This window comes from Pleurodeles waltl, chromosome 9, assembly GCF_031143425.1.
Source record: "Pleurodeles waltl isolate 20211129_DDA chromosome 9, aPleWal1.hap1.20221129, whole genome shotgun sequence".
In the NCBI taxonomy this organism is placed as follows: domain Eukaryota; kingdom Metazoa; phylum Chordata; class Amphibia; order Caudata; family Salamandridae; genus Pleurodeles; species Pleurodeles waltl.
This window is the reverse complement of record NC_090448.1, coordinates 121,604,903-121,629,328: the sequence shown is the minus strand read 5'-3', so window position 1 is coordinate 121,629,328 and position 24,426 is coordinate 121,604,903. Positions and strand designations below refer to the sequence as shown.

Below are 24,426 nucleotides of genomic sequence, written 5' to 3'. Positions count from 1 at the left end.
GTAGGTGAAGAGCTAAAGGTGTGGTTCTGGGCACTGACAGCTGTCAGTGGCCTCTGCTGGGTGTTAGCCTTTATGGCTGCACTATCCTTGGCATGGTGGTCTGACCCCATGCCAAATAGCAAGTTAGGCCCCCTGACCCTGTTGGTCATGGTGGGGTTACTCCAGCTCTGGGTAACCTCTTTGGGTAAGCTAGGGGTGACCCTGGCTAAGATAAGATTAGCAGAGGTGGATACCTCTAACCCCAAAATAGAGAGAATGGGTGAAGACATAAAAAGTACAGACAAGAGGCAGTTCAGACTAGGTCCTATCACTGTGGAAGTGGGTCAGTTCCCCAGAGGGAATGACCTGAACAGGAGGGTGTAAGGCAGAGTAGGCCCTGCAACAAACCAGCCTATTTCCTCTACTCTTCCTCGCCTGACAGACTAGGAAGACTCTCCCAGCTTTGGCTGAGTCTCCTGGCCTGTGGGCTGGGGGGAGCTTGTGTAAAGAAATGGCTCCCTGTTGCAGTTACCCCCCACTTTTTGCCGGATACTGATGCTGACTTGACTGAGAAGTGTGCTGGGACCCTGCTAACCAGGCCCCAGCACCAGTGTTCTTTCTCCTAAAATGTACTTTTGATTTCACAATTGGCACACCTTGGCATCCAGGTAAGTCCCTTGTAACTGGTACCCCTGGTACCAAGGGCCCTGATGTCAGGGAAGGTCTCTAAGGGCTGCAGCATATCTTATGCCACCCTGGGGACCCCTCACTCAGCACAGACACACTGCTTGCCAGCTTGTGTGTGCTGATGAGAACAAAACGAGTAAGTCGACATGGCACTCCCCTCAGGGTGCCATGCCAACCTCACACTGCCTATGCAGTATAGATAAGTCACCCCTCTAGTAGGCCTTACAGCCCTAAGGCAGGGTGCACTATACCATAGGTGAGGGCACCAGTGCATGAGCACTATGCCCCTACAGTGTCTAAGCAAAACCTTAGACATTGTAAGTGCAGGGTAGCCATAAGAGTATATGGTCTGGGAGTCTGTCAAAAACGAACTCCACAGCTCCATAATGGCTACACTGAATACTGGGAAGTTTGGTATCAAACTTCTCAGAATAATAAACCCACACTGATGCCAGTGTTGGATTTATTAAAAAATGCACACAGAGGGCATCTTAGAGATACCCCCTGTATTTTTACCCAATTGTTCAGTGCAGGACTGACTGGTCTGTGCCAGCCTGCTGCTGAGAGACGAGTGTCTGACCTCATGCGGTGAGAGCCTTTGTGCTCTCTGAGGACAGAAACAAAGCCTGCTCTGGGTGGAGGTGCTTCACACCTCCCCCCTGCAGGAACTGTAACACCTAGCAGTGAGCTTCAAAAGCTCAAGCTTCGTGTTACAATGCCCCAGGGCACTCCAACTAGTGGAGATGCCCGCCTCCTGGACCCAGCCCCCACTTTTGGCGGCAAGTCCAGGAGAGATTCCTGAAACTACAAGAAGAAGAGGACTGCTGAGCTGAAAAACCCCTGCAGAAGAAGAACAGAAGACACCAACTGCTTTGGCCCCAGCCCCACCCCCTTCTCTCCATTGAAGCCTATGTGTTTTGGGCACCTCTTTGACCTCTGCACCTGACCGGCCCTGAGCTGCTGGTGTGGTGACTTTGGGGTTGCTCTGAACCCCCAACGGTAGGCTACCTTGGACCCAAACCTGAGACTTGTAAGTGATTTACTTACCTGACAAAACTAACAAAAACTTACCTCCCTCAGGAACTGTGAAAATTGCACTGTGTCCACTTTTAAAACAGCTTATTGTGTTTTATGTGAAAAGTATACATGCTAATGTAATGATTCAAAGTTCCTAAAGTACTTACCTGCAATACCTTTCAAATGAGATATTACATGTAGAAATTGAACCTGTGGTTCTTAAAATAAACTAAGAAAAGATATTTTTCTATAACAAAACCTAATCGCTGGATTTGTCTCTGAGTGTGTGTTCCTCATTTATTGCCTGTGTGTATGTACAACAAATGCTTAACACTACTCCTTTGATAAGCCTACTGCTCGACCACACTACCACAAAATAGAGCATTAGTATTATCTCTTTTTGCCACTATCTTACCTCTAACGGGAACCCTTGGACTCTGTGCATACTATTCCTTACTTTGAAATAGTGCATACAGAGCCAACTTCCTACAATTACCATAATACACTAAGCCATCAGAGCCCAGGTTAAGTATGACTGAAGACTTTGGCCATCTTAAAAAAGTTCAAAATGTTCCAGATGGTTTGCCTCGGGAACCTTAACCCTATTGTCAGGGCAAAAATGCTGAATCTCCCACCCACTTCAGAATATTCCTGGAACTGAGGACGCTTAGAAGAGAACTGAAACTGCTGTCTGCACCCTGAGAAGTGCCCAAGACTTAACCAGCTTTCACTCTTGTACCCAGGGCAAAGAAGTCCAAGTCTCATAATGCTGACCTTCTTTTAAAGCTACAGGGACACAACCCGCTACACAGGGCTTTCTCCCAATGTACAAGCTATGCAGGCAGCTCAAGTAGGGACATTATACAATGATCTCATAGGTATATTTAGCCGTTATTACTAATTCAGACCTTAAATGTCGCCCCAGTAAGGGCTGCTCCAGGTGTCAATCAATTGGCCATCACAGGAAAATAATCCACTAACTGTCCATTCAATAATGGGATTAGCACCCACTGAGCAGGGGAAGATTCTGTTCTGGGTTACACAAAATTCAAACCAGCTGGAAGAAGTATTTCTCCATATGGGACCCCAATATAAACAAAGAATTCTCACAATGTGCTTGCCTTTTGGAATGGTCCCCTCTTAAGAGGACTGTGCCACATAGGGAACAGTCATTTCTGCAATATATACCCCCACACATGGTACACTGATGGTTGTGCATCTTCCAGAAGTTTTAAAACCATTTTAAAATGAAAAGGGATAGTCCCTGCCCTGGACTTGGGAATGAAACTGATGCACAATTTTGACACTGTCTCCTCAATTCTTTTAAGTAAAATTAAAGGGAAAATAGCAGCATTTGAAATTCCATGAGATTCTTCACCAGGATCAGAAACGTGAGTCGCCAAAGACTATTTCCAAAACGTATACTAGTATAGGCCGGGATAGTCAGGGGCCAGTCCAACTAAACCACAATTACAGAGTACTTCTAGTAAGGAAGGTACTAAGCAGGCACAGGAGAGTTCATTCCTTCGTGGACACACCAGATAAACAGAGTGAGAGAGGGGGTGGTCATGTTGCTCAAATGTAAATGTACCCTAAAAAAATGAAAGACAAGAGGCATTTGGCAAAATAGCAACAGTTGGTTTAACTAAATGCAGTGGCTGGGAGAGCAGTACAGAATTGGTCTCTGATGACTCCCTCAAAGTGCATTGGTTTTGAACACCATTATAAACATTCCTTGAAGCATCATAAAATTATTCTATGCATTCTTTGGAGAAAGGAATCCAGACCTAGTCACGGAGTCATGAATCTGACCACTGATAAAGTGCACAGGTGGGTTTTGAACTTGTGTGGACATAAAGCGGTCTAGTAGGTAACATGTGCGGATTGTGTTTGAGGTATTCTGGTTGGCTCAGTGTGGTGTTTTGGGAACGTGCACCCTCCCAGTTAAATGTGTTTTATTGGGGGCCAATCTCCTAGGACCATTGTGGTGTCACTGCCTATCTGAGGGATCAATCTGTGTTTTTCCTGTTTTTTTCCTGTTTGCATGTTTGTCTATGGGCTACGTGTCAACCCAACTGTGAACTGTCAATCAGTTGCTTTAGGCTTAGGTCACAGGACTTACCTGACCGTGTATTTCTGACTCGGGTTGATGAGGAGGTCAAACCAGGTGGATTTGTCAAAAGTGAAGTGAGTTTGTTGTTGTGCGTAAACATATCATGGCATACATTGACATCATTTTAATCAATATTAACATTCAGAACACAAAACTGACTAGGTTTGAGTCCAAAAAGGAAGCACAGTGTTTTTCAGAAACTTTTATGAAAAAGGAATAGAAACTTCCACAACAAAAAAGCCCAATTCAAAAAGAAAAAGGTTGAAGCTATTTCAGTCAAACATGCCAAATACATTGAGAACGCTACGGTGAAGAACAGGAACTGTATTGTGACTCTGCTAGACACAGCAGTAGAAGTCACAATATGTTGCCAGAATCTTACAGATCTTTTGGATGTGACACTGACTAACCAATCAATCAATCAGGAATTTTTAACGCGCACTACTCACCCGTGAGGGTCTCAAGGTGCTGAGGAGGGGAGGGGAAAAATAGGAGGGGAGTTGCTGCTACTGCTCGAACAGCCAGGTCTCGAAAAGTTTCCTGAAGGTAAGGAGGTCTTTGGTCTGATGTAGGTGGGTGGGAAGAGTGTTCCACGTTTTGGCGGTGAGGTCCGAGAATGATCTACAGCCGGTTGTAGTTCTGCGGATGGGTGGGACGGTTGCGAGCAGAGATGCTGTGTCCGGTGTAGAAGGAGAGTCGTCTGTTGAGGTATTCTGGTCTGGTGTTGTGCAGTGCTTTGTGAGCATGGGTGAGGAGTTTGAAGGTGACTCTCTTGTTGACTGGGAGCCAGTGCAGGTTTTTCAGGTGGCCTGTGATGAGGCGGGGGATGTCCACGATGAGGCGTGCAGAGGCATTCTGGATGCGTTGCAGCCTCTTCTGCAGTTTGGCTGTGGTTCCTGCATAGAGGGCATTGCTGTAGTTCAGTTTACTGCTTACAATGGCTTGGGTGACTGTTTTTCTGGTTTCGGTGGGTATCCATTTGTAGATCTTTCGGAGCATGCGGAGGGTGTTGAAGCAGGAGGCAAAGATGCCATTGACTTGCTGGGTCATAGATAGTGAGGGGTCCAAGATGAATCCTAGCTTGCGTGCGTGGTAGGTGGGAGTCGGAGTGGTTCATAGAGTGGCAGGCCACCAGGAGTCATCCCATGCGGAGGGAGTGGAGCTGAAGATGAGGACTTCCGTCTTGTCAGAATTGAGTTTGAGGCAGCTGCTCTCCATTCATTTGGTGATGGCGTTCATTCTTTCATGGAGGTAGATCTTGGCGGAGTCCTTGGTGAGGGAGAGGATCAGCTGGGTGTCATCGGCGTATGAGATGATGTTGAGGTTGTGGGATCGGGTGATATTAGCGAGCGGGGCCATGTGGACGTTGAAGAGGGTCGGGCTGAGGGACGAACCCTGGGGTACGCTGCAGATGATTTCGGTGGCCTCTGAGTGGAATGGGGGAGGCAGATTCTCTGGGTTCTGCCGGTGAGAAAGGAGGTGACCCAGTCGAGGGCTCTGTCATGGATTCCAGCATTGCTGAGGCGTTAGAGTAGGGTGTGGTGGCAGACGTAGTTGAACGCGGCCAAGAGGTCCAGGAGGATGAGAGCTGCGGTTTCGCCGATGTCCACTATGGTTCTGATGTAGTCGGTGGCGGCTATGAGGGCGGTTTCGTTGCTGTGGTTGCTGCAGAATCTGGATTGGGAAGGGTCCAGGGTGCGGTTCTCCTTGAGGAAGCGGGTTAGTTGTCTGTTGACAGCCTTCTCAATTACTTTTGCCAGGAAGGGGAACATGGAGCTAGGCCAGAAGTTCTTGAGGTCCTTTGAGTCAGCCTTGGGTTTTTTGAGGAGCGTGTTGATCTCAGTGTGTTTCCAGATCTCCGGGAAGGTGGTGGACTCGAAGGAGCTGTTGATGATCTTCCTTAGCTGGAGTGCGATGATGGAGCTTGCTTTGTTGAGGATGTGGTGAGGGCAGGTGGTCAGATGGAGAGCCAGAGTGGATGGTGTTCATGATTTGGATGGTGTCGACATTTAGCGCACCAATAAAGTAATATTCTAGAGAAGACTAACACCAAATTATGATATCTTATTGGCAGAATAGAATTGGCCACCAGAATGTGTCTCAGCGCTACCACAAGGTTAAGATGTCATTTTGCCTTCTTTCTCAGTCCTACTTCCAGACAGAGTAAAATAAGATTACACTGCAGATTGGACATTGGCCCCAACACCAGCGCTGTACCACACCCATGTAGGGTGGGATAGAGATTCCTCCTACCACATTATTCTAATAAGATCAACTCCACAAATCCAACCACAATACCCCATTAAACATGAGACTAAAGCACCAGTGAAAATAATACTCTCACAACTTGAGTACCAGGAAGTAATCAAACCATGTTTTCCCTCACTGAATAACCCTTTGTTTCATTTAACAAAATCAGGCCATTCATATAGAATAGTCTTGGATTACAGATACTTAAACAGGCATACCCACACATTTCAATACAAAATGCGCACATCGCAGCACTTAATAACAACATAATGCATAAAAAATACAAAACAACCTTGGGTATTTCCTAAGTTTTATTCTACCAAGATCTAGCACCTGCAATCAGGGACTTAAGCACCTTTACAGTGCTTGGCAGTTTGCCCCAGGGATATTAGAATAGTCCAAGATTGTTCTCTGGCTGTGTGACATCAATATTACATGATATTTATTCTGAGGTGTTAGATGACATCTATCTCACTGATGGCGACCTCAGCGTACATTTAGCCACGGTGAATTGCATCGTTTTGGGATTCGCCACCCAGGGCTACAAATTTAAATTCAAGAAAACCAAAATTGCTTTTATTAGTGCCCTTTTTTAGGATACAAATTATCTGATGAGGGCAAGAGCCGAACCCCACACTTTTTAGAGAGATTTGCTTAATTACAACCTTGAAATACCACTAGAAAGCCATAGTCATCACGGGGCTTCTTTAACTTTGGCAGAACATACATTCCAGAATATGTGCAATGCATAAAACCTCCTTATGATTTAATTTGTCCAGATTTCTCAAGCAAACATTGGACACCTGAACATACATGCATTCTCAGAGCATCAGAACTAGATATGCTTGAAGTTAAACAATTACATACACTTGACAACAAAACAATTTTGGTCATCAGGGTGAGTCCTGGTGCCATCGGGTTCACCTATGTCACAATTAATGAGGGTGGCACAGTTCCTCTAGCATACAAATCACATTTGTACTCCAATGCAGAAAAAAATGTTGCACCAACAGAAAAAATACTGTCTGCTGTTCAGATGGCTATCATTAACAAGAGACCACTTGCCCAGGGGAAAAGCTTCACTGACGTTACCCCAAATAACAGCCCTTAAGGCTGTTTCCAAGGCTAGCATCTCAAATGCAAAGGATTTACATCCATGCTAGATTTAATGGGCAACATCTCTGACAGACACTGTGTTTGATCCAAAACTTTAGACCCAAGAATTCCTACAATACAAACTAGAGTATGCCATGTCCAGTGACATCTTGCTTCTTGAGTGCTATTAAATCATCATTACACTGATGGTTGGGCACAACCAGCTGAGGGTACAAACGTCAATACTTACTCAGTGGAGTAATGAGGGAGGGTCAATTCCGCCCACTACATACCTAGATGCAGACCCCCGGGGAATGCACAGCACAACTTGCAGAGCTTAAGGCTCTCATTTTGGTACCAGAACACACAGATCCTGAACTTTCAACTTTGATTGTGTGTGATGCGTACTATTGTGTCCAGTCCTTCAATAAATAATTACATTACTGGCAGCTTAATGGGTTCAGAGATTCTAAGAGCAACACCATCAACACAAATTGTTGTGGGGGAAGGAAGCTGATCTAAAAGAGAAGCCGCCACGGGCCCATGTAGTCCATACATTGGGTCACCAGCATATTGGAAAACATGTTGTAGGAAATATGTTGGCTGAGGAAACTGCCTAATCTGCAATTGCTATGGCTTGTGTTGCTGCAGTTACTCATTCCCAGAAGAGAATGGATGAATGAAACATTGGTCCTCCGTGAAAGCTTCGGCTGATGGGAAGCCTTCACTAAAAGCATATCGGGAAAATATTCCTACCACTTAAGAGCCCAAAATATTGCCTTTGTAACAATTCCAGGGGTGGGTAATCACGTGCTCCCAACCAAGATCAGAGATTAGATCTCATCAAAGCAGTGCTTCTACCCATGCTGGTGTGGTAGCTACTGTCTCCCTTTTGCAAAAATGCCACTGATGCTACAGACCAAACTGTGTGTCCGTTGCTGTGACATCCGCTAACAAACTAAAGGGTCCACCATCAAACGCCCACCACAGACACCCCTCCTAATGTCCAACAAACCACTTCAGGCTGTACCTGGACTGTTGTGGTCCCTTACAACCAGTGGAAGATGCAAATATATTTTAGTTGCTGTTGATTCATGCTTCAGATTTTTATGGGTATGGCCAAAATGATCCGCTGATGCCCCAACTGGTATAAAATATTTGCAAGTCGTCATTGGAACATATGCACTTGCAGCATTCCCCTCGGACCAGGGCCCTGATTTTGACTCCAGGACATTCATGGACACCTTGGCATGCCCTGGAGTCAAAAGCAGGGCTGCTGGGTGCATTATTCTTCGGCCTACTATCCTGAGGGAAATTCAGTCATGGAGCAGCCTAGACTTAAAGCAATCCTTAACAGCAAGGGTTTTAGGTTCTGGTCATAGTTAACTTCATCACCTAATGGGGTCCAGAGAGCACTAAACAATCTGCCCAGAAGGACTTGTTTCAGCTGTATGTCCCAGATCTTGATGGCTCTGGTGCGGTGGCGGGAGAAACATCTTTTGACATGAATGAATGTGGTGCCGTTTTATAGGAAACTCAACAATTCCATGATGAAAATTCATCTGCATATGCCGCCACCTTGGGAATGAGAGATTTGCCACCATTCACATGCTGGATTCCTAAAGTTAGGAATCTGGTTCATGTAAAGATACCAGAGAAAAGGGAGTTTGGCCTATCATATTGAGCACTAGCTCCAGTTTTGTGAACACACAGTACCAGAGTTGTCATTCTACAACCGCTGCCTGGTTCTAAAGAAAACAGCTTTGTTTCAATTGGCATTGTCAAATTGCACTATGTGGCTAATACTGCACAGTAGACCAAGAGGATTCCAGGGTAATTCCCTTGTCTCGCTCACTACCGCACCAGATATACCTCTTCAAGCACTCAACAATACTGCAGTGCTAACAATGCTACAAATATCTTCCCAAGCTTGTGGAGGGCAGAGAATGAGCTTTTGTTTCTGTCACCGCTTTGCTATAAACAAAATGCCCAAGATGTAGATCTGTACTTTTCAAATGCAACCAAATGCATTAAATAATTTATTATGAAGCACCACCATTGAGTACATCTACAAGTTCTGCATCAGCTCCAGTTTTTGCAAACACTGCTTCTGGTTACTTTGACGACAATGACAACTTTCCTTCAAATTCTTCAATATCAGCAACTGCATCTTTATTAAGACCACATGAGCTTTTCAACTGGTACTTGGTTCGTCCATGGTACTATCTGTGGATACTACTGACACTGCTTGCCATTCTGATTTGAAATGATTTTGTCATAGTTTTCTTCCTGCTGATACATGGCACTTATCTCCCTGAATGCTCTGCTGTTAAACTGGTGGATGAGGTTTTAACACCTTACCTGCCATCACATATGGTCCAAGAAGCTTGTTCCTTGTGAACATTTCAGCTGTTCCAAATCCCGATGGGATTATTTAGGATAAAGCACCATATGATATCTTGGGTCCTACTGAAGTAGTTCAAATTCCATATGGTTTTAAAGTATCAATGAATTATATTATTATACCGGGAGTGTTTCTGATGACTGGGATAAAAAAACAGTTTATTCTATGCTTTCTGAGCTTGAATATTACGCTGTATTTGAAAGTGAAGATGTTTATAGGACAACTGCAAAATATGAAGAAATGTTCTGTAATCACCATTATGTACAATATGTTTTGCACCAAACTAGTACCGCAAGATTAATTTATAATTACACACAGTGGGAGCACTGTCGAACTCCACCAGTGGGAGCTCTAAAACATATGCAGACAAGTTTGCATATTTTACTGGCCATGATACTAAGAATGGTAAATCATATTATTTCAAATGACCTCCCTCTAAAGTGATTTATTTGGATTCCTTTGTTTCCAAGCTGGCCGTTGAAGGCTATGAGTTTTGGAAAAAATTGTTTGATTTACAAAGCATGGGGGGAACAAAAGATAGGCAAACATAGGGTAGGGAAGCTTTATTTAGAGAATGCCTTATTAATTTACAAATTATATTTTTAAATGACACTGTGCAGCAAACAAGTTGCTTGGGGATAGCAAAAATAAAATAACTGAATGCGTCCAGTATTCCCACTTTTGCAAAATTTGACAATTGGCAAAACTTCTAAATGTCACTGAATAATAGCTCTATAGTTTGGTTCAGAATGGTACCTTTCATTCATCACTTTAACGTCCCATCGGCTGGTTATTGTGACCAATGAACGTAAATGGTTGTCATGGACATTTTGTAAATTTAGTAAATTCTAGATGGGGTTTTAGAGCGAGCCAACCAGACCCTCATTAAGTCACCACAAAACACTCTGGGGGTTATTACAACTTTGGAGGAGGTGTTAATCCGTCCCAAAAGTGAAGGGAAGGTGACGGATATACCACCAGCCGTATTACGAGTCCATTATATCCTATGGAACTCGTAATACGGCTGGTGGTATATCCGTCACATTTGGGACAGATTAACACCTCCTCCAAAGTTGTAATAACCCCCTCTGTTATTAACACAACATACAGTGTCGGCAAACTGTGCCAACAATGGTTACTATCCTCCACATTACCAGCTGTGAAAGAACACCTTAGTCTCCTTTCAGAGGATGCAACTTACAAGATTTCTTGTTAGGTCCTAGAAAGCCATACTCAAAATGTTTCTTATATGCAATATATAGTGAAATATGGATGCTTTCACAAATAGAAGAGGCTACACGTTTAAGGCAGATTGATAAGGAAAACATGGGAACGGCTCTAGCCATTGTAGATAATGGCATTAAGACATTGTCCATCTGCATTTACACACTAAATAACATTGTCTAATCTGCATTAGACATTATTCAAAATGACATGTCACTTTTACATCATTGACAGAGTCAGCTTAAGTCCATTATGCAGTTGGGTTGGACGGTACAAGTGATCAAAGGGCACTGCATGCCCTGGCAGCATGATAACTCCAAAGAGTTATTTGCCACATTTAATTTATCATGACAGCAACAGATGATGGCTAAGAAAGAGGCTAGTTACATCATGCTTAACATCAAAAAGTTAGAAAAGTTGGCTTTTACTGTAGCAGAAATTCCATCATCAGTATGGTTATTAAATGGAGTGATTAATCTCCCTATTTCAACACTTCAATTTACTTCATATTTAAAACACTTTCTGGTATGCAGATTTGAGGGGTTAGGAGACAGTTACATCCACAAGGTGTGGGAGTTACCTTTCGATTACAGATGTTTGAACAGTGAGACAGAGATCTTACTCAGTGGAGCTAATGTAAGACTTCTGTAGGTCATTCTAAAATCTGTAAACAGGTGTCCTTACACGGCATATGCAATGCGGACATGGCAACATTGGCTTGCTTTCTGAAGGGTATAAACCAGGAATAACCTTTGTGATTTTGATTTCCAAAATTATAACTTGCTGTGGCAATGTGTTATTCCCACCGTACGCATGCAATAAAAGTTGTAGAATCATGGCCCCACATCGCTACTTCAAATGTAGATTTTGACAAGCTGAGCATACTGAAGGCTCTTCTGTTTCAAAAACATGTGGCTCTGGCATCAGCCTGAGAGACCTGTGACTTCCAAGAGGAAGGTCATCTGCAGAGATACAGTCCCTATCAAATATCAACTTCCCCAAACATTTTGGAAAGTTGGTGAGCAGGATTTTTAATGCATCTGATAATGTGGGGATTGGGCACCTAATTAAGGCTGTTGGTTCTGGATTTGTTAGCTCTTTCCATACTGTGTTAGGAGTAATAACTTTGGCCATTCACTCACTATTTTCGAGTGTCTTTGGTGGATTCCAAATAGATTTGACATTACTTGGCTGTGTTCTGCTGCTGTTATTTTTGATTTGCAATGGCTATCTCATCTCATAAAAGTGGGGTGATAGAGGTGTGTCATGACTGCATGCAGTATTTCAGAGCGTGAACTGCTAGAGGAACTTGAATTGGTCACTGTCATTCAGACCGGTTCTCACTTATGCGCAGTATATTTTCCATGGTAGTGCTTCTATGAATGTACACCAAAGGTGTCTTGCTGTGCAACTCGTATCTTCTTTGAACATAGATCTGTTAATGTTTTTGATAAGGGTTCCTTCATGGACATGCCCACTGAGATTGCAGTTATTACGTGAGGCATCCTATGAGCAAACACTAGTGGATTTCATGGCTCCTTCTACACCTGGCACTGTACTAAATGCTACCTCCTCAGCTGGATCTATTGCTAAGGCACCTGCACATGTGCGCTCTGTGGATGTTACCTTTGATGAGCTGGTCACCTTATCACTTGCGAAGTGGGGTCTTTCCTAGCTTCCATCTCCATTGATGACATCAGATATTTCCTGCAGGATCATGACTATTGATAAATTACACCTTCGGCATTTTTTATTTAAAATTCAAATTTTACCTTTAGTGTGAACTCCCTTTCTGCCTGATTTGCTTGTCAACTTCTATATGTTTATCTCTTTTATGTATATTTTAGTATTCTTTTAGTATTTTAGGTCTATGAGTAGTTTATTTTAGGTCTTGGACTTTGATCTCTTGTCCCCTCTTACCTAGTTGCATGATTCATTTCATTTATTCATTTTAATTTATTTTAACATGGCTTGCTTTTAGCAGGGAGGTTTTATTTTTCTAAAAATGTTTCAGCTGCTACTCTGCTTTACATCCTTAATGCCACTACAAGAGTGCACAGCCAACCTCAACATTTAGATACATTACCACATGAGGCCTGTTTCTCAGAAAGCTACATGTTTTGCTATAAAAAATATAATACACCTGAAACAAAGGTAGAGAGGTCATTCTAGCCAGAGGAGCCATTGTATGCTATGCACCACTTCATTCCCACTCTGCTGACCTCAGCCATGTCTCTACAGCCAGCCGAGGAGGCAGAGGGCAGAAACCTGTTTTCCAGGTATGACGTGGGCATTCCTTCCATGGATTAATACAGGCAGAGAATGGCTATCACTGCTATGCTCTCTTGTATATGCTAGAAGTATAGGTAGAGATTTGTAGGTATTTGTTTTTTCCAATATGCTGTGGTTGTTTATTTGTTTCACACTCACTGTCACAATTCTAACTGAGATGTGTTTCATCTTGCTAATAATCACAGCTCATATATTTTATCATTGATTGCAGCCTTTTCAATGAATGTCTTGAAAACTGTCCTGCATCTCTTTGTCTATCTGTGCTTGTGTGAGATTTGTACGAATGACACAAAAGGGCAGGCTCTGCCAACCATGATTTCCCTGAGGAATCAGAATGCTGTATGTTAGGCTGCCACAAATCATCTTTGCTTTCTAGTTTTGGGTGAGGTGCTGCTAGCTAGCTGAAAGGGTTAGGCTGACAGAAGGTATGGGATCTACTCAATTCCCTACACATGGTGGTGCTGTTGCAAAAAAAACCTGTAGACTTGACTCCATGGTAAGAGTTCTACAACATGTTATCATTTTTACTTTTACCTAAACAGGTTTTAGTGTGGTGAGCAACCACAAGCCACTGATCCCTCTGTTTATAGGCACAGCACAGCATACACCACCACAAATAGAGAAGTGAGCAGTATAGTTTCAGAATATGGGTTTTCAGTGAGATAGGCCAGGGTGCAGCAACCCAGCAGACTGTCACTGCATATTCCCCCTGACCACCCAGAGCGAGGTTGATCAGGATGAGGACATGTAGGACTTTATCTGGATGGTTACCAAAGAGGCATGTTCCTGAGTGATGAGCCTAGGAGTAATAACTACTGCATTCAAGGGGGATGGGTGCCAAGAGAAAGCAATAAATGCTTTAGAACACTGTGGATAGAAGAACTTTTTGAATGACTCCAAATGAAGGGACCGTTGGAACGAGTCACAAAGACACAGCTGTGGAGCATCAGTGAAGAGCTTAGTGCCACATCCAATAGCCTATTGTTAAGGGGAAGCTCTTCATGGTACCACAGGCACTGTGGAAGAAAGTGATTGAGCTGGTTCACTATGGACACCAAGACGTGGCCTAGACAAAGGCTCAGCTCAAAGAAAAGCTGCAGTTTCTGATGATCAATGCAGCAGCTGAAGAAAGGGTGAGAACCTGCCTAGCATTCCAGAAGATGGGAGTGGCCCAGTTCCCTACCATGGTTGTGTCATAGGACACCTATGAGACAAGTGGTTGCACATAAGCATGGATTTCAACAGTTTTCATAATAGAAGGATAACAACGGTCATGATGGACAGTCATTTGATGTTCCTGATAGTGGAAGTAATAGTCCTCACAGCATTCCTGAAAGAACATCCAGCAGCGGAAACAACATTTGCAGCTTTTGGGCTGCCTTTGAAAATGAGGAGAGTTTATGGACCCTCATTCCATGGGGTAGAGTTCGGTGCTATTTGAGTCATTGAGGAGTAAAATACTGGAAAATAATTATACAGTGACCTCAGTCCAAGGGAGAGGTAGAACGATTTATGAAGACCTTAAATATCAGGCTCTGCAAATTGTGATGATCAGGGGAATATCCATAATGGGTTCTGCACAACTTCCTAAGGATGTAAAGAAGCACACCTCATGGCTCTATCCAGTGTTCATCCATGACACTAATGTTCAGAAGGCCCGCTTGAGTCAGCCGACACATTTGGATACTTTTCAATCACAGACGGAGTGACAGAACAATAATGACTGAGCCATCCTTGTCAAAAGAACTCAAGCCATTACAATTCATGTTGGGGATCAGGTGTTCTATACGCATTGAAATCTGGGATAGAAGTTCCAGACACCATCTTGGAGCCAACCACTGGTACCCAACAAAGTGCGACGGAACATGATGTCAACAAGGCAAGAGGAGAAAGGGGTAATGAGGAGCATTGCATGGTTCACAAATATCCCACTGTCCACCAGAGCAGAAGAAGAGGTAGATGTTATGATGGAGTTCAGTGGAGCAAACATGACACCTGAGTGGTGGCCCTTCACCTCAAGAGAACAGAGGCAGAGCTGCATGGTGCCTGTTGTGCAAGTGAGTGTGCCAAGGCAAGGTCAGTGTCTCAGACACTGATTGTTGGTCAAAGTCCTTATAGGGTACATAGCCAGCAGTACAATCCATGACCCAACAAAGTTCTGAGCCAAGCCTGCGGGACTATGTCTGTCACATGTTTGAGAATATAGACAAAGACCTGAAATACAGACACGTTGAAGGGACCATCTATAGTGGGGAAGGACGTGGGGAGCCACCTGGTTCATATGTTCTTTAGTGTAAATGCATTATGCCCCCTCCTGGCTGGTCCTGGTGGAGGGGTTAATTAAAGGAGAGGATTACTCCCACACTACTATGAGGCTAATATGTAGCAGGGCTGTGCCTGTTTACACCAGGGATGTTGGAACTAATACAAATTTACTCTGATTGCTAGGCAGCCTCTGGTTCTACCAGAAAGATAGAGTCAGGAACCTGAGGGTACTCACAGGTGTTGAAGACAAGGGGGCATACTTATGAATTTATGGCAAGGGCATCACACTTTAAAGTATTTAAATACGTATAAAAGTATTTTAAATACAGGCACACATGGTGGCTTGAGGGGCCCTAAGAGGTGCCACTTTTCTTAAATATCCACGTTACTGTCCTACTGCCCTCCACAACCCTTTATTTGTCAGAAACTTTCCACCGTCGTAAGGTAACTATGGCCCTCATCATGACACTGGTGGTAAATCCTGCTTACTGCCACGGTGATGGCCACCAACATACCGCTGTGGTGGTGAATATCGGTTCCTCATATTATGACACACATACACCACTCCAACAGAATACAGCCACACACACAAATCCGCCAGCCCAAAGGTCAGTGGTAAACTGCCGGTACCAACACCCATTCCGTTACGCCAAAAAAACAACGCCCACAACATCATGACCCACGAATCACCACAGTGGACATTCAATGGCGCTAAACCATTGGCGGTACATACCACTGGGCTCAGAATGGACACCCAAATAATAAACCACACAACACTGGCCAATACCAGAAATACCTGACACTCATACATCCACCACACTCACCCACCCACAGCACTATAAAACACCCCCCCACATTACCCAAAACCCTTTACGAACAACAATAACTGCCAGCAGAATGACACAAAGAGCACAGAGACAACTAGACACACACACCACATACACCCACACATCCATCACACACCCCACTTCACACACCCCACTTCACACACCCAACCACATTACACAACACCCTCACCCCAACACACAACACACAACAACCATGTCCCCACTAAGGCACCCCCGTTTCACTGATGAGGAGTTAAAGGTCATGGTGGAGGAAGTAGTGAGGGTAGAGCCACAGCTTTTGGAGCACAGGTCCAGTAAATATCCATTGCCAGGAAGATAGAGCTTTGGCGGAGAATCGTGGACAAGGTGAACGTGGGACAGCACCCAAGAACAAGGGACAACCTCAGGAAGAGGTGAAATGACCTATTGGGAAGGTACGTTCCGTGGCAGCAAGGAACCAGCTTTCCATCCAGAGAACTGGCGGTGGACCCCTACTTCCCCCCCCACAGCTCACAGCATGGGAGGAGCAAGTCTTGGCAATACTGCATCCTGAGGAACTCACTGGAGTTGCTGTAGGACTGGACACTGGTGAGTCAACATTTAAATACTTATCGCCCCCATACCTGCATGCCATCTCACCCCCACTCCTTCACTCCCATCACTCCACTCCATCCCACGCACTGCACTTACACATATGACTAACCCCAATGCCAAACCCTGCATGCCATAATAAAGCATGGACAGCCCTCCCAGCTCTGCATGGATACCCATCAGTAAAGCATGCACAGCATATGCAAACTAACAATCCCACCATGCATCACAATACACAAACAAAGGTGGCAGGGCAACAGCAATGATAGAGGGGCAGCTATGGATGTACAATATGTCACAGACATGAAGCATAATACATCACTTACATCCCCACAGGTACTCCAGCCAATGTCAGCGAAGAGGAGGTGCCACAAATATCCAATCCCCCAACAGAAGATGTCCCCGTGATCACAGTAACTCTGGACTTCTGGATCTGGATCAACAACCTTGCCCATCAGGGACCACTGGCCAGTCCGTCACCCCAGCCCACTCCCCGTCCACCACAGAGCCTCCCCCATCGGTATCTAACCCCACAGCACCCACCCAGTGTCCCCACACCTCTGTCCCCATGTCACGTCAATCACCAGTGTGCCCACCTGCACAGGGACCCCAGTCCACACCTCGCCCCCAAGACAATTAGGGACTGGGTTCAGTGGCAATGGGCACACCGTTCAGGGGACAGAGGCACAGGGCAACAGGGACAGTGGGAGGACCGCTGTGCGCCAGGGAGAGGACAGGCTCAGGGAACCGACTCTGAAGGAGGCACTCACCGAGATCTTGGGAGCCTATCAACATTCCCAGGACATGATGGGCCAGATCCTTGACAACGTGCATGAGAACAGGCGGCTGCAGGAGGAACAGTATCAGGGGATCAGAGAGGACTTGCAGGCCATCAACACCATCTTGATCTCCATAGCAGGGGTGCTGGCAGACATGGCCAACATCATGAGGGAAGCAACAGCACAGCAGCGGGCCCCTACCACTAGCCTGTCTATTGACCAGCCCTTCACTTCCTCTGCAGCTAGTGGGCAGGAGGCCCCATCACAGGACCCACAGGCAAACAGCACCCCTCCCCCTGCAGAAGGTGAACCATCCCGCAAACATTCACTGTGACCCACAAAGAAGCCAGAGTCACTTGCCAAGACCACCGCCAGGAAATGAGACTCTCCTGATTGTACCCCTTGTGTCCAACCCTGTCACCTTGTCCACTTTGAACTGCCTTTGTTCCACTTTCTATGGCCCCATGGACACTGGCCCTGTGCTACAAACAGACTGGAACAATACCCTGGACTTTCCTCTACAATCACCCCATTCCATTGCACTTTACCCTCAATTTTATAACACTAGAATAAATACCCTTGAACACAACTTTGACCACTAGTAATATATGTGTTGAAAATGTGCATTTATGGAAACAGTCACATCTAGTGCAAATGATCTGAACACTGTGAGAGCATACAAATAATGACCTGTAGCTGCCTCTAGTAATCACAACAGGACACTGTTGTCATATCGTCAACCTCTGTAATATGACAAGCCATAGGTGACAGTAAGTTGAGATGCAAAGTAAGTTAATGCCATCATGCTACAGCTACACAGAAAACATCAATACTCAGAGGAATGGGCAGTTGCACTGTCTCACCTGTGTGTCATTGGAAGTATTGACGTGTTACTGATGTTCTGTTGTCCTCATCCTCATTCTCTGCCTCTTCATCCTCACTGTCCACTGGGTCCACTGCTGCCATAGGGGCATCTCCAGTCTCCTCCTCCTGCAGAAAAGGTACATGCTGTCTGAGGGCCAGGTTCTGCAACATGCAGCATGCCACTACTATCTGGCAGACCTTCCCGGGTGAGTAGCATAGGGATCTACTTGCCAGATCGAGGCACCTGAACCTGGCCTTCAGGAGCCCGAAGGTCCTCTCGATGATTCTTATGGTTCGCTCATGTGCCTCATTGTAATGATTCTCAGCCCTCACAGGGGTCATGAGCCACGATAAGTTTGGGTCGCCAGAGTGACCTGCAAGTATTGAGGGACAACATTTTGCCTTACACAATGCTATGGGGATGACACCTGAAGGCATATACTGACATACAGTGGTTGGGGACCCTGGCTCACCTATTAGCCACACCCTGTGCCTCTGTAGTTGGGCCATCATATTTGGGATGCTGCTATTCCTCAGGACAAAGGCATCATGCACCGACCCAGGATACTTGGCAGTGACGTGGGAGATGTACTGTTCTGACAGGCACACAATTTGCACATTCATTGAGTGGAAACTCTTCTGATTCCTGAACAACTGTTCATTCTGGCGGGGGGACAAACGCTATATGTGTCCCGTCAATTGCCCCAATAATATTGGGGATATGGCCCATTGCATAGAATCCTGCCTTCAAAGTGGCCAAATCTTCCACCTTGGGGAAAGCTATGTAGCTGCACATGTGTTTCACCAGGGCAGACAAAACTCTTGCCAGCACGATTGAAAACATTGCCTGTGACATTCCAGCTGCCAAGCCCATTGTCACTTGGAAAGAACCAGTTGCCAGGAAATGGAGCACTGATATCACTTGCACAAGAGGGGTGATCCCTGACAGATAGCTGAGATCAGGTCAGGCTCCAATTGGGCACACAGCTCTGTGATTATGGCCCTATCCAGTCTACAGGTGAGTATAATGTGCCTGTCCTCCAGTGTAGCCAAGTCCACAAGGGGTCTGTACATGGGGGTTTGTTTCCTCCTCCTATTCATCCACAGTGGTAGGTATCTAAGGGACACAAGAGTGAGTAGGCTGTCACAATTCGAACAATGGAACCACCACCTCAGTGTACATACTGCATTTATGTGATGGGACAGTGGGAATGGCGAGGAATGTGCAAATCTAGGCAGTAATGCAGTTAAGGTTGATATGATCGTTGTCCAGCACAATGAAATGGCGACTGCCTGTCCTGTATATAGGGACAGGTGGAAGTGAGGTAACTCTGCCGACGCTGGGCGTCGTGGCCAAAGGCGGTCTTGCACTGCCATGCAATTTCTCATTGGATAATATGGGGCTCTATGGAGTACAGTGGCCAATGGGGATGAGCGTCGGCAGTGACGGTGTACACCGCCCCAGACGTGACTGCCATTTTCTATCTTTATCCTCACTTGTTTCCTGACCTTCAACAGGAGAACACCTACACTGCGTGTGCTGCTGTGATCTGTGTCTGGAACCTACCATGGCCTGAGTGACCGGGGTTAGGGGCCCTGCCTTCACTGCAGAGGAGTTGGAGCGATTGGTGGACGGGGTCCTACCCCAGTACGGACTGCGGTATGGGCCTCCAGACCAACAGGTGAGTACACCTTGGGCACAATGCATGTGTGAAGGATACATGGAGATTTGTGTGCAAGCATTGTGTCATCAGGGGGGAACGTCTTGTGGTGGTGTACATGGTGTGCGTCGGGTGATGTGTGTGCCAATGGTGATGGAAACAGGATGGGTGGGCCATATGTGTACCATGCTGGATTGTATGTGTGATGGTGTCCTCCTGCCTGTATTACCCCTGCAGGTCAACGCCCATCAAAAGAAGGGATTATGGCATGCCATCGCCAAGGACGTGTGGACCCTGGGGGTATATGGCAAGCGGAGCTCCCACAGTTGTAAACGATGGGAGGACCTGAGACGCTTGACACGGAAGACCGCTGAGGCCCAGCTGGGGATGGCCTCCCAGCGAGGAAGGGGTACCTGTCGGAACCTGACCCCCCTGATGGCCTGCATACTGGCGGTGGCCTACCCAGAGCTGGATGGGTGCTTGAGGGCATTACAGAAGCCTCAAGGGGATGAGTACAGTGGCCGTTACAACATAATTGGTAGGTGAAATGGGATCCGGGTGGTGGATATGAGTTAGTGGGTGTCCCTTAATGCCAGGTCAGACATTGCAGCATATTCCGACTCAAGGGTAATGGGTGTATGTCAAATGCAGTTAACCTAGCTTGTTAGCATTCCATGTCAGTCAGGGCTTTGTGGGTCGCAGGAGGTGTTCAGTTGGTGGTGTTTGGCCCTCATCTTGCCGTGGCATCTAGCCAAATACATGGGAGTGCAATGCATAGTGCTCAATCCTGATCCCTGTATGTTACAGTGCTGTGTATGCCAACCTTGGTGTTGGTGCAGTAATTGACCCAGTGTTTCCTTTTTCTCTCCCCCCCCCTTTTTTCTTCTGTCATCCTGTCCATGTGTGCATTAGCATCATCTGGCTGAGGAGCAGGGGCACAGGCAACAGAGGGAGCTGCATCCCACAGGTCCCAGGAAGCAGAGTCCACCGACACCGAGGGAACCAGTGGGACGGAGGGCGAGGGGAGCACCACGGCAGAGACATGAGGTGACAACACGACTCGGATACCTCCTCCGATGGAAGCTCCCTAGTGGTGACAGACACCTCTGTGACCACCCCAGCTGCAGGTACAGCTGCCACCCCCATAACAGCACCGCCCTCCCAGTAGCTCCTCAGCGAGTTGCCTGTGCCCGCTCACCCAGGAGGATGGGCATCTCCTTCACCCCAGGCACCTCTGGCCCTGCCCCAGTGAGCCCTGCTGTCCTGAGTGAGGAGGCTATTGACCTCCTGAGAACCATCTCTGTAGGGCAGTCAACCATTGTGAATGCCATTCAGGGGCTGGCATCCCAGATGCAGCAATGCAATGCATTCCTGGAGGGCATCCACAGTGGATTGGCGGCCAAACAGATATCGATTCAGGCTCTGGCATCCTCTCTGATGGCAACCATTGTCCCTGTTTCTACCGTCCCCCTTTCAACTACCACTTCCCATTTCCAGCCTCCTCAACCCCAAACCATCCCATGCACACATACAGACGAGCATGCACACAAGACAACACACATAAGTGGCACAGTCACACATAGGCACCACACTTCATCCCACAAGCACTCATGCAAACACCTGACAGTTGCACACACAGCCACATCCATTGCCTCCAATGTCCCAATGTCTCTCCCTCCTCCTCCTCCACCTCCCTTGTAGTCATGTCCACACTCATACCTGCATGCACTGCATCAACATCCACCACCAGCATCACCACACCAAGCAACACACATACCTTACTATTAGACACCTTCATAACATCCATACATGCATCCCCTGTGTCCACTCCCATCCCTCCTCCCTCTCCCCGCACCACCATCCAGGAAGGGTACGGATCCCACACCTCCTGTCATGAAGGGGAAGAAGCCCTCAACTCCTGCCAGGAAGGAGAAGAAGCCCTCGACTCCAGGAGAGGCTGGCACGGTGACACCACCACCACCAGTGGTCACCGAGCCCTCACCGCCAGCTGAGGCAATGCAGCCCACTCCTCCTGCAGAGGCTGCCCAGGAGGCACCTTTACCTGCTGTGACAGTGCAGCCCTCACCTCCAGATGAGACAGTGCAGCCCTCACCACCAGTGGAGGGCATGTAGGCCACCCTCCAGGGACTGCTGTACAAGGGCCCCCCTCCAGAACCAGTGGGCGAGTCCCCCACCTGAGAGAGTGTGACCTTGCACTCCCCAGCACTGAAAAATGGGCATGGGGCCCCCTCCAGAACCAGTGGGCGAGGTCCCCACCTGAGAGACTGTGACTCTGCACTCCCCAGCACTGGGAAATGGGCATGGAGCCCCCTCCAGAACCAGTGGGTGAGTTCCCGTATTCAGTCCCCCACCCCCTTCCCCCTAAGGTACCTGCCTACTTCAATCATGATGCCCCTGCACAGTTCTGTGAGGATGTCATCAGGAAACGAGTTGGGCCTTGGACTGTGCCTTGTGGCCATGTGAGCTGTTTGTACTTTGGACTGGGCATTGGCCCTTGTGGACAATTGTACTTATCAGGTTCATGTGGTGGGTTTTGCAATGCTAATACATTTTCAGTAGTTCAGTTCTCTAGTCCTTGTATTATCATGCCGTGTGCCATTGGTTTACGTCTGTAGATGGTTGTGTGTATGGTGTGGGTGTGTCACTCTCCTTTTCCTCCCTCCCTCCCTTGTGTGCTAGGAGGCTGTGCTCACCGTTGTCATTTTCCTGGGTGTTCCAGGTGGAGCATGGCGTAAAAGAGCATGGGAAAGACTTGCAGTTCCAGTTCCATGGCGACTTTGTCCTTCTCTGTGTCTCCAATGGTGAGACTTTCGGCTTCTGCGCACTGTATCCACTAGGCATTTGATGGCGTTGGTACTGCCCCAGAAATCGTGGAGGTTTCTTGTGTCATGATATGATGGGCAGTACTTTATTTTCTGCATAGCTGTTGATGGCTACTGCCGTGGTGGGTGTTGTTAACGTCCTGGCGGTTGGTGTGGTACAGCGACTGTCTATGGAGTTATCCCCGCCATGGTCTTAATTTGGTGGTAATTACCGCCAGCCTGTTGGCTGTATTACCGCCTCTTTATCACTCACCACCAATGTCATAATGACCACCTATGTCTTTGTTTCATAACATTAATTCTCTCTTTGCATTACATGTATTGGCCAAATGGTATTCTCCAGCAAAATGTAAAACCATTTCCTAAGAACCGAAGATTCACAACTTTTCTTAATAACACTTGCAGATCAAAATCAAAGCATATGGAAAGGAGCAACATTTTTACAAAAAGAATACATCTAACCTTATAATTTATGCTTTATATTCAGGTCCATTGGTTCAAGATCTGATGCCTGCAGCAATACCAGGTAAGTGTTGCATTCTTAAAAAATCACATAAATTAAGTCCCATAAAATAATTGAATAAATGCTAAATGTTTTTTAATCAACCTAAAATAAGTGAATGCTGTTAGAAAGTCCTTCTTGTACTATATTTTGTTTCCACATAGTCATTGTCCATTAAAACATTGGAAAGTAGCATCTGCTTGCTTGGCGAAATGTGAAGACAAAGTAAACAATATTTAAGGATCAAGTTTGCCTTATTTACTTAACCTATTGATTTTGGAAGAGCAGTCACTTCAAAACGCTTTCCAAGAAAGGGGATGTTTACAGAGGACTCTGGCAGTTGGGTTATTTTAATTTGAATATTACTAGCTGTCAGAGTGATAGTGTTAAAACTGTCATCCTTGGTGTGGTCTCCCCTGTCTTGTTTGCTTCTGCTTCCTACTTTTTGACCTTGTGCTTCAATTTGTTTTTGCTGTTTTTGGTACTCTGGGCTCCCTGTGTAAATTGCATGTGTAATTGGCTATTCCATGATTAGCATATTTGATTTACTGATACGTCCATAGTAAAGTGCACTAGAGGCGCCCAGAGCCTGTAAATTAAATGCTACTAGTGGGCCTGCAGCACTGGTTGTGCCACCCACATGAGTAGCCCTGTAAACATGGCTGCAGTGTCTGTCTGTGCAGTTTTAAACTACCAATTTGACCTAGCAAGTGTACCCACTTGTCAGGCCCAACTTTCCCTTTTTGTACATGTAAGGTACCCCTAAGGTAGGCCCTAGGTAGCTCCATGGGCAGGGATCAGTGTATGTTAAAGGTGGGGCATGTACTGATGTGTTTTACATGTCCTAATAGTGAAATACTGCTAAATTCATTCTCACTGGTGCCAGGCTTATCTATCTCATAGGTTAACATGGGGGGCTCCCTTTAAATAACTTTTAAGTGCAGTTTCCCTTTGGGAGCAGATGTAGATCGGCGTTTGGTGTCTCTGAACTCACAGTTTAAAAATATAACCTTTGGTAAAAAAAAATATATAT

The 24,426-nt window shown here is 46.1% G+C and overlaps 1 protein-coding gene across 4 annotated transcripts in view; it reads left to right on the top strand.

Moving 5' to 3' along the window:
• LOC138259001 (inter-alpha-trypsin inhibitor heavy chain H4-like) overlaps positions 1-24,426 on the top strand; it is a 536,359-nt gene that overhangs the window by 407,922 nt on the left and 104,011 nt on the right. For 2 of the 4 annotated variants that reach the window (XM_069206375.1, XM_069206374.1), the window contains one exon: positions 23,379-23,417. The exons of the other annotated variants lie outside the window; for them this stretch is intronic. In XM_069206375.1, the coding sequence (XP_069062476.1) occupies positions 23,379-23,417 (39 nt within the window). The remainder of the gene's footprint in view (positions 1-23,378; positions 23,418-24,426) is intronic. 4 annotated transcript variants of the gene reach the window in all.